We start from the raw sequence: 10,706 nt of genomic DNA, 5'->3' as shown, positions 1-10,706 counted from the left end.
AGTCCTCGACATAGGACGCGGCGAACTGGCTGTCGGACAGGACAAGTGTCTGACTAAGATCTTGCGTCTACATGGTTATGTCCTATAATCGTAGGACTCATTGACAGTAAGCATAGCACACACATTACTGGATGATCTATGAAAGGAGGAGCATACATCACAACTAGCTACGAATCCATTGTGTTCGTCACTATCATACTACTCTAGCATGCTACAAATCCACCACCAATAGCTACCAAAACATCACAATCTACCATTTGCTCATAGATCAATGCACAAATCAACCCTACCACATGATTGCACACCAAACACCATGACCACATGCTCTCAGATCTAGCTACAATGAACAAAGAGAAGGTGGTGATTGAACTCATAGAGGCCATGGCTGCAGCTCAAGGGGGAAGCAGGAACGGGCGAAGAAGTTGAGGATAGGAGTCACCTACGTCGTGGACCGCCCATCGGTGAAGGAGCGTCACTTACTTGCTCATCGATGCCGATGCGCATCGGCGGAAAAGCTCAAAAGGGGGAGAAGGATGGCGGGAGTTTGGGCAGTGAGAGGAGGGGGTAAATAGGGGCGGCCGAATTGGCGGGAGGTGAGCCGAAATGCTCCCTCCGATTTTTCGGAGACGCGCGTGAGCTCATGCCATCTCCGTGGTATCACGAGCTGGTGTCATAGTTGGGCCTAGCTAGGAGGTGCTTTAAACTTCGTGCGATGCAGGCCGAACAGTGCATGCAGGCAACCAAACAGGTCGGAATCTTCCCGCGCGGGCCTGGTTGGGCCTCATGTAGGCAACCAAACACACCCTTAGGTTATTTAGGCTAGAGAACTTCACTGAAGAACCATTGCAGCAATGAGCCTTGAGCAGCTCAAGACTTCTCAGTATGTTCGCCCCAAAAGTAACATCGAAGTTGGAGGAGTTGAAGGCAATCTTCAGGACCTTGACCTTCTGATAAAGTAGGCAACTCAAGTCCATTCTATTTCACACAAAAATGAAGCTTACTATCTTCAACAACAAAACAATGCCAGGCACACCCTGCACAACGGGCTCCAGTCTCCCCTTCAGGGCTTCAAGGCCAATAGACCACACCAACTCCATCCTTGCGGTCGATCTGCCGGATATCTCCAACAACAAAGATAGGGAGGATGGATACGTTGCTCACCATGCATGGTTGTCCTCTACTTCCTCCTAGAGGCGATGAGCCTGATGGATCATGTCATCTTCGACCTCTTCGAGGAGGTCGCACGCCCGCCAAGCCGAAGATCTTTGAATCCGGATGTCTACAACAACAAGGAAGAGGGGAGGTAAGACACCAAACTCACCAAGCACGGTGTCCTCAACTTCCTCCTAGGAGCAACAAGCCCGGCGGACTATGTCACCTCCAACATCTTTAGGGGGGTCGGCACAAGATCATTCTTCATTCAAAGGAATCCCTCAAGACCTTGCCGAGCAGTCTAAGACGACACATTGGGTTCGGCATTAACCCCTATGCAGTAGCTACTGACGGATCAGTATGCTGAGGGTGCCTAGGAGGCAGCACACCTAGTGAACCTAAGTATTTCCAAGGTCGGATTCATGCAGACGGACCACGACTGTCACCAAAACAATAGGAGCACGCCTGGGTTCTCATTTTTTAATACAAAAGAATCCAACTCCACATGCATTCAGGGTCTACTTCCGTTGCAATACACTGGGGGTACCCGACCTCTGGGAAATATGGCTGCCAGGCCGGCCCCGGAGCCTGGTTATTGTTTGGGCCCCTCACCTCTAATGGTTGGCCTCCTCTAGAAGGATATATTATTACTTGTACCATAAGACATGATTCATAGAAAACTTGGGCAACAAGCCATGTAACCCTACCCCTCATCTATCTATACAAGGGGGGGTAGGGACCTCCCAAGGAGCCACTGAACAGATCCAACACATGTACACCTCATATGAGGCCACATCAATAAAAAACATGCAGGATGTAGGGTATTGCTGAAGGAAATATGCCCTAGAGGCAATAACAAAGTTGTTATTTATATTTCCTTATATCATGATAAATGTTTATTATTCATGCTAGAATTGTATTAACCGGAAACTTAGTACATGTGTGAATACATAGACAAACTAAGTGTCACTAGTATGCCTCTACATTGACTAGCTCGTTAATCAAAGATGTTAAGTTTCCTAACCATAGACATGAGTTGTCATTTGATTAACGGGATCACATCATTAGAGAATGATGTGATTGACATGACCCATCCGTAAGCTTAGCACGATGATCGTTTAGTTTGTTGCAATTGCTTTCTTCATAACTTATACATATTCCTATGACTATGAGATTATGCAACTCCTGAATACCGGAGGAACACTTAGTGTGCTATCAAACGTCACAACGTAACTGGGTGATTATAAAGATGCTCTACAGGTGTCTCCGATGGTGTTTGTTGAGTTGGCATAGATCGAGATTAGGATTTGTCACTCCGATTGTCGAAGAGGTATCTCTGGGCCCTCTCGGTAATGCACATCACTATAAGCCTTGCAAGCAGTGTGACTAATAAGTTAGTTACGAAATGATGCATTATGGAACGAGTAAAGTGACTTGCCGGTAACGAGATTGAACTAGGTGTGATGATACCGACGATCGAATCTCGGGCAAGTAACATACCGATGACAAAGGGAACAACATATGTTGTTATGCAGTTTGACCGATAAAGATCTTCATAGAATATGTAGGAACCAATATGAGCATCCAGGTTCTGTTATTGGTTATTGACCGAATTGGGGAAGGGGTTAGCCCCCCTTTGCTTCTCTCCTTCTCCCTCTTCCTTCTTCTCCTACTCCAACAAGGGAAAGGGGGGAAACCTACTCCTACTAGGAGTAGGAATCCCCCTTGGGGCGCGCCATAGAGAGGGCCAACCCTCCCCTCCTCCACTCCTTTATATATGGGGGAGGGGGCACCCCATAGACACACAAGTTGGCAGTTGTCGTAGCCGTGTGCGGTGCCCCCCTCCACAGATTTCCACCTCGGTCATATCGTTGTAGTGCTTAGGCGAAGTCCTGCGTCGGTAACTTCATCATCACCCTCATCACGCCGTCGTGCTGATGAAACTCTCCCTCGGCCTCAACTGGATCAAGAGTACGAGGGACGTCACCGAGCTGAACGTGTGCAGATCGCGGAGGTGTCGTGCGTTCGGTACTTGATTGGTTGGATCGCGAAGACGTTCGACTACATCAACTGCGTTACTTAACGCTTCCGCTTTCGGTCTATGAGGGTACGTGGACACACTCTCCTCTCTCGTTGATATACATCTCCTAGATAGATCTTGCGTGATCATAGGAAAAATTTTAAAATACTGCGTTCCCCAACAATTACCTCACCATGAGGGCATGAACCTAGGTAAACCCTTGTCTCGCGTCTACCCCAGTCTAATCCTCTATGCGCGCTCCACCCCATGAAGAACCATGTGCAGGGATCTGACGGTTTTCTGCACCGTCACTCCACATGGGAAGATGCTGCTCATAAATTTAGAACATACACCAATGACCGGCTACTAAATAGGATGGTTAGTGATGACGCAATATCGTTGACTAGCCACCTATAACAGTCAGTCCGTGCTGCCATATTGTCAATTTGAGGTGGACGGTGCCCTTAGCACTGACCGGTCAAGACTAGCCTTGTCAGTGTTAAACTGCCTAGTTAGCTCTCAGAGACTCATACTGACGCCACTTTCAGAGCCTGTCTGTGATGAGCTTCATCTCTGACCAGTGGCCACAGATGGATCAATGATGAGGGATCGGTGGTACAATGAACAGAGACAATAACATTGCATCATGAAATTTCAAATTCTTATTTCAAACTGCACTAAACAGAAGCAACAACACTACATTTGGAGTATAAATTTTTTGATACAAGAGATACTGGATTAGCAATTACCATAATAAATTTAACAAGTTCCACGATGACATGCAACATTATTTCCGCAATAAATTCATTCTAGTAATAACAGAGCAAGCTCTTTCTTTCCATGTTGCCCTTCTTTCGTCAATAGAAGATCCCAGTTTATGATCGCATGGAAGTAGTGGAGAACTGAAATTTTGTAGAGTATATGTAAGCAACACCAGCTTAAATACAACATAAGTTAAATGCAATTATGTAAACAGGGTAAACACATAATAACAATGAAAATCTACACTATAAGTAAACTATGGATAGTCGGCAAAAACCAAAGGAAACCAAGTATGCAAATTTGATTATGTTCCTTCCTTTTAGAAAAGGATGGGGTCGCAGTATCTTAGTCCAAGCATTTTGGGGCTGCAAATGAGAGAAAAAATCAATTCTTTTGAAAGCCTTATGCAACTTAACTAGCCATACCAGGCAAATAGTTTGAATGCAATCAGGTAACTTCACAAACAAAAACTATGCAGCATATTAAGATTTTGACTGTCCGGTTATTTGTGCTGTGGTGAATGTATTTTACTATCCATCGTGAGAAACTAGCCGCAAAATTTGAATAAAATTGGCAGGCTAGTTACACAAACGAATTTTTAAGATCCACCTCGATCCCATCCATAGTCTAATTTGATCAATCAATATGGATTTTGGAGGGTACATCATAACTACACAGATTTCAAAATATGCAGATGTACTTTTGTGGAATTTTGCCACTTGAAACATTAGTGTATAGGCAGCAAGCGAACAATTTAAGCGCTGGGTTTCTCAGAAGCGGCCAGAGTAGACTACTGAAAGATATTAGAAATTCCTCTCTTCACTTGCATGAAACAAAGTGATCTCAAAACAGAGCCTCTGATCTAGTCCATATTTAATTTTCATACCTGGTTTGCCCTTTTGCTTGCACAGCGTCCATCGAGCCTCTGAACAATGCTTTCGATTGAGGGTCTGCTCTTCCGATCAATGCGCACACAATCTAGACCAATTTCAATGCATACTTTTACTTCCTGGAGGCCATTTGCATTTAATTTTGAGTATCTGGATGCTATGTGTCCTTCTGTCCAATTTTGACGTACCTATGTAAAGAATTTCGAACAGTTATCCTAGGTGACAACATAAAGTTAAACTCTAACATAAGCTTCTTGATTTCAACAATTAAATCAGCATGTAGTATTCTTTCTTACTCTTTCGATAAACTCCCTTGCTGAAGGTTCGTTCTGTTTGGGGTTATTCTTCTCGCCGGTGGTAGTCTCGATGATTAATAGGCCTAAACTATATATGTCTGACTGAGCGGAGATTTCACCTCTGTATAGGTATTCTGGGGCTATGTATCCGCTGCATATAATTAGCAGTGATAATTTAATACGCATTGCTAGAAAGTGAAGATGCAATTTACAACAAAATATTAGAACAGTTCTGGTCAGCTTACTATGATCCCACAACATTCTGTGTGTTTGCACGTGTTTGTTCTTGACCAAAGAGCCTGGAAAGTCCAAAATCCGCAATTTTCAGTATCATGTTATTGTCCAACAGTATATTTTGAGGCTTCAAATCCATATGGATAATAGGAATCCTATGAAGAAAGAGTAAACCATCGCAGATCCCCTTAATTATTTTGAAGCGCGCATCCCAAGCCATGTTAATGGGTTTGTCTGAAGTTAAAGATTAAGTTATTTCAGTAGCTAAGATAGTAGTTCAAGGAATAGAACATGAGAAGGTAATCCGTGCTCCAAACATTGTAAAATAACTAAATATTACTCCGTCCGTATCAAAATATAAGACATTTTTGTACTTAGGGAGTAGATGAAACTAAAATAGAAATTTATCATCACATACCAAAAAGGTTCTTCTGAAGGCTTCCCATAGGTAAATATTCGTAGCAGAGTAGGCTTTCATAAACATCTGCAACAATATATCTACCATTGTTTTGAACAACTTTCTTTTGTCCTTCATGGCAGTACCCAACCAACTTTACCACATTCTTATGGTGGAGAGCCATGATATTCTGGACCTCATTGGTAAACGCTTTGTCGCGTGCAACCGGTGCACTCTCTGCAAGCTTCTTCATGGCAATCCTTTGGCTATCTGGCATAACTCCCTGTTCAACCTCAAAGATACTTTTTCAGCAATCATTGTCATTTTCGTCAACAAATTCCGAAAATGCGAAAAGTTGTCGAGGCATGAACATACCGTATAAACCGTTCCAAATGCACCCGTACCAAGAATGCGATGGTCTGAGAACTGATCTGTGATAGTCCTCAAGAAGTCCAACGGCAGTTCCTTGGGTAATGTGCTTAGAACAGTCTGATTGTTCTCCTCCGTATTGGCTCCTCCAGCGTAAGTGGCCATTTCTGATGGTATGAGAAGTGATAGATGTGAGCTGCTGCAAGCCATGGATTTATTGAAACAATGGAAATAAAATCTACCCTTTTTAAGAAAGGAAAAAACATGTAAGCCATAACATCTTGTTTTAACTGAGCTATAAGCATGGTTGTGCTACAATCATCTGAAAAACAACAAGGTTCTTAATAGACAGCACTGACCTGGAGAAGATCCAACACTTAGGTATGCTGCTATAGATGCTGGGAAGGGGACAGCGAAATGGGGGTGAGAGGCTTGTGAGATGAATGGTTTCTGCTGGCCGAAGGTGCTTATAAATCCATCGCAAAAAAGAAAAGTTGCTTATAAATGAACCCAACGAGATGTGGATTGAGTTGACTTGACTTGACTCTCCCTCGAGTATTTCTCCTTCTTTGAAAAGAAAACGGGGGATCTGTAGCGCGTGAGGACCTCCACCGTGAGTCTGCCTCTGGGGTGGACGTCGGCGTGTCCGTGTACACTGCGAGGGTAGGATCCAAAACACTGCGAGGTAGTGTCCGTGTACAAAGCGCGTCTCCAGTAGTCGCGTTGCTTTTGGAAAAACGAGAAAGAGGCTAATGCTAGAGGGTAAGAGCATCTAGCAGACCCCGTATATATCCGTGAGACCGTGACCCGTAAAATAACCGTTAAAATATGGGTCGGCGTGGAAAATTCTGCCCGAGCAGACTCCTCAAACGCGACCGATCCGTAGAAGATTTTGCGGGGTGCGGCAAAAGTTCGACCTCAACCTCTAGATTCACAGGATGGGAGGCCGACCGAGCTCGCCCCCTATCAGCAGCGAGATTTGGCGGGAGAGAACTTTCCGCGCGGCCGTTCCCGCTTCCCCCCCTCCTCGGCCGCCATTGCCCCGCCACCGCGCGCTCCGTTTCGTCTTCCCCGCCATGGAAGCCTTCCAGCCGTCCCCCGACACCATGGAGGAAGTGGCAGGGCAACGTCGTCGTTCAGTGCGGCAATCCGGCTGGCCCCGCCGGAAAGGCACGCGCACTGGGCGCCTCCGCTGCTGCGCGATCTGCCCGGCCGCCGGCGGAGAAGGTGAGCAAGGTTTCGGGCGTGAAGCGGAAGAAGGTTCCAACGAAAAGGCCGGCGCCTTCGTCCACTCCCCCCGCCCCGGCGACATGTTCCCCGACGATGCCGTTCAACGAAGCTGCTTCTACCATAGGCGAGGTGTTCGATGAAATGGCCGGAAGGTATGCATCTTTGATCTTTTGTCTTGCTTTTCTTTTCGCCATTGTGGTTTTCGTGACTTAATGTTACTCAATGTAGCGGCGGTTCGAACAATGCCACTGCCGAGTTCGTGAACTTGTTGGACACCAACGCCGTCGACATCGATCAAGCCCCGTTCGCTGCTTTTGATTACAATGAAATGGAGGGTGGTGTGGATGATCACTGTGGTGAGGAAGAAGTGGAGGAGGTAGATGAGGGTGCTTTTGAGCAAGCGCAAGTAAGAAAAAGCGTGAGATGAAGAACTACACGCTCTTGGAATATCAAATCTTGATCAAGGCTTGGAGTGCGGTGTCCCTTGATGCTTGCAGGGGTACGTCTCAAACCTCGAAGAGATATTGGCAAAGAATCCGAGATCAATACTTCCGCATGATGGCCAAGTATCACAATAAGACATCACAGACCTTTCGGTCAATTCAAGGTCGTTGACACGTGATCAAGCCGATTTGTAGTCGTTGGACAGCTTGCTTGGAACAAGTTCGCAATGCACCTCCAAGTGGAACCGTGGAATCCGACTATGTGAGTTAATTTACACGTCCCAAGTTGTGCATTTCATTTGCATCATATGAAGTGATTGCATCATTTGACCTTATTTTAAATGCGTAGGACAAAATTGCCCAACAAAGATACAAAGACATGGAAGCTTCCGAAAGCTAATTTTTTAAACTTGAGCATTGTTGGGATATGCTCAAATAGTGCGAGAAGTGGAAGTTGATTGACAAATAATCCCCACCGAAGAGAGGGTCACTTGTAAACATGGATGAAGATGAAGATAATGATGGCCCAAGAAACTTGAACAAGCCCGATGGTGACAAGAAGACAAAGGAGAAGATCAAGAGGGAACACAAGACATCGAGCTTGCGGGACAAAATTGCTGTCAAATTTATCGAAATTGCTGTCAAATTCGCTCAATTTGGGGGTTTCAGTTTGCGGGTCCAAGCGGCGGCACCCGAACAGACCCCGTGCAGCCGACCCGTAAAAGAGCATCTACTACGAATATCCTTTTTTCAGGGTCCATTTGCGGGGTCTGACTCTGCCCTCGCCCGTGTCGGCCCGTAAAGTCATTTTTCTGCGAACTGCAAACGCGTTTTGCGGGTTGGCATTATATGGGGTCTGCTAGAGATGCTCTAAGAGAATCTCCGGCCGTTTGCCCCCGATAATACTACACGCACGGAGAGAAACAACGGACTCTTACGAACTCCCCTTGCGTGCCCTCCACTAATTGCCCCCCTGATTTCAGTGGTGGACCCACCTCATTAACCCAAATCTCAGCCAATCACTTTTGACCACTCCGTTAAACCCCTCGTAAACAGCTGGTGAGTCTAGCATCTCTCGTTCACCCTCCAGGGGGCTTGAAATATCGCCGCCTGGGGGCTAACCGGTGCTAAAATCGGTGTGGGGCGATCGGGTTTCCAGCCGCTGCCCCAGGCACCGATTTCGGCCCACTTTTGACGCAAATTTGCCCACTTTTTAGCCGGCTTTCGGTGCAAATTGGCCCGCTATCGGCGCAAATTGACCAATTTCGGCCCATATCCGCTGTGCTTTGGCGTAAATTCAACAGGAGCTATTTTATATCACATAGTTCATCACAGAAAATCAATAGAAATCAAATAGTTCAATACAAATTATATAGTTCAACAAATAAAAAACTCATATTTAATCACACGTCGAGCTAGGCGTTGCCCTTTAGCCTCCATAGGTGCTCATCAGATCTTGTTGTAGTTGTTGATTCACCAGTGAGCCTCGGATCTCCTGACGCATATTGAGGAAGGCCGTCCAGTTTGTCGGTAGGTGGTGATCAACTTGGGCAAGAGGACCCTGCCTGTAATATGGTTCAGTGTCAAACACTGACTCTTTCTGCTTGCTCTCAATGATCATGTTGTGCAAGATAACACAACAAGTCATGATCTCCCACATTTGATCTTTTGACCAGGTCTGAGCGGGGTACCGGACAACAGTAAATCGAGATTGAAGCACACCAAATGTGCTCGACATCCTTCCTGCAAGCCCCCTAAACCTTCGCAAAGTGGGAGTTCTTACCTTCTAGCACAGGGTTTGAGATAGTATTCATAAATGTGGACCATCTCTGATAGATGCCATCTCCTAGGTAGTATCCCTTATTGTAGTGCCGCCCATTGACCTCGAAGTTCATAGGAGGAGAAAGACCTTCAACAAACTTGGCAAAGACAGGGGAGCACTGCAGTATGTTGATGTCATTGTGAGTTCCTGGCATACCAAAGAAGGAGTGCCAAATCCAGAGGTCGTGTGTGGCCACTGCCTCAAGTACCACACTACAACCGCCTTTGGCGCCTTTCTACATCCCCTGCCAAGCAAATGGACAGTTTTTCCATTTCCAATGCATGCAGTCGATGCTTCCAAGCATCCTAGGAAATCCTCTTACCGCATTCTGTGCTAGGATTCGAGCCGTGTCTTCAGCATTGGGTGATCGCAAGTATTGCGGTTCAAACACTGCCACCACTGTCCTGCAGAACTTGTAGAAACACTCAATGGTCGTGGACTCAGCCATGCGCCCATAGTCTTCCAGTGAATCACCAGGAGCTCCATATGCAAGCATCCTCATAACTGTCGTGCACTTCTGGAGTGAGGTGAATCCAAGTGTGCCGGTGCAATCCTTCTCGCCCTTGAAGTAGCTGTCGAACTCCCGGATGGAATTCACAATCCTGAGGAACAACTTTCGGCTCATCCAATAACAACACCGAAATACTTTGTCACCGTGCAGTGGAGCGTCGGCGAAGTAGTCGGGGTAGAGCAAGCAGTAGCCTTCCAGTCGATGCCTCTGCTTTGCCTTCAGCCGGCCCCGCGCCGAGCCACCTCGCCGCGGCTTTGCATTGCTCGCGAGAAGGCTGGCCAGGCGGCGACGACCATGAGATGCTCTTCGTCTTGGGCGTCGGCATCGGCTTCCTCCTCCAGCAGCGCTGCGAGCACCTCCTCGTCGTCCGAGTCCATCGCCAAGCTAGGCGTTTCACGGGCGACCGTGGTAGGCGTGCAGCGCCGGTATCCCGCCCTGCGCGGCCGGAGCGCAAGAAAGCTCGCCCAGGAACGGGATGTATGCCGCGGCGAGGCTCTCTCTCTTTTCCGGCGAGGGAATGGCCTACCTAGCGATGTGTTTTTGCCTGACAATGGTGGCCCAGACGCGGTTTTCCCTTCCG

The 10,706-nt window shown here is 46.8% G+C and overlaps 1 protein-coding gene across 1 annotated transcript; it reads right to left on the bottom strand.

Moving 5' to 3' along the window:
* Window positions 1-3,849: 3,849 nt before the first annotated feature.
* LOC119289058 (putative receptor-like protein kinase At4g00960) lies at window positions 3,850-6,568 on the bottom strand. The gene is made up of 7 exons (XM_037568490.1): window positions 6,480-6,568; window positions 6,127-6,287; window positions 5,773-6,034; window positions 5,366-5,588; window positions 5,121-5,271; window positions 4,821-5,012; window positions 3,850-4,074 (listed from the first exon to the last, which is right to left on the bottom strand). The coding sequence occupies exons 2-7, from the start codon at window positions 6,283-6,285 to the stop codon at window positions 4,048-4,050; spliced, it is 1,014 nt and encodes a 337-aa protein (XP_037424387.1). The 5' UTR covers window positions 6,286-6,287; window positions 6,480-6,568; the 3' UTR covers window positions 3,850-4,047.
* Window positions 6,569-10,706: the final 4,138 nt, after the last annotated feature.

Source organism: Triticum dicoccoides, chromosome 4A, assembly GCF_002162155.2.
Source record: "Triticum dicoccoides isolate Atlit2015 ecotype Zavitan chromosome 4A, WEW_v2.0, whole genome shotgun sequence".
Taxonomy (NCBI): domain Eukaryota; kingdom Viridiplantae; phylum Streptophyta; class Magnoliopsida; order Poales; family Poaceae; genus Triticum; species Triticum dicoccoides.
Note: the sequence above shows the minus strand (reverse complement) of the source record. Positions and strands in the feature narration are given on the sequence as shown.

Bases quoted from the DNA above. Each gene is read 5' to 3' on its own strand.
- LOC119289058 (XM_037568490.1), bottom strand. From the start codon at position 6,285: ATGGCCACTTACGCTGGAGGAGCCAATACGGAGGAGAACAATCAGACT. The intron at 5,272-5,365 runs GTAAGCTGACCA...AATTATATGCAG, and splicing joins CAGAATGTTGTGGGATCATA to CGGATACATAGCCCCAGAAT. The intron at 5,013-5,120 runs GTAAGAAAGAAT...TTCTTTACATAG, and splicing joins CAAGGGAGTTTATCGAAAGA to GTACGTCAAAATTGGACAGA.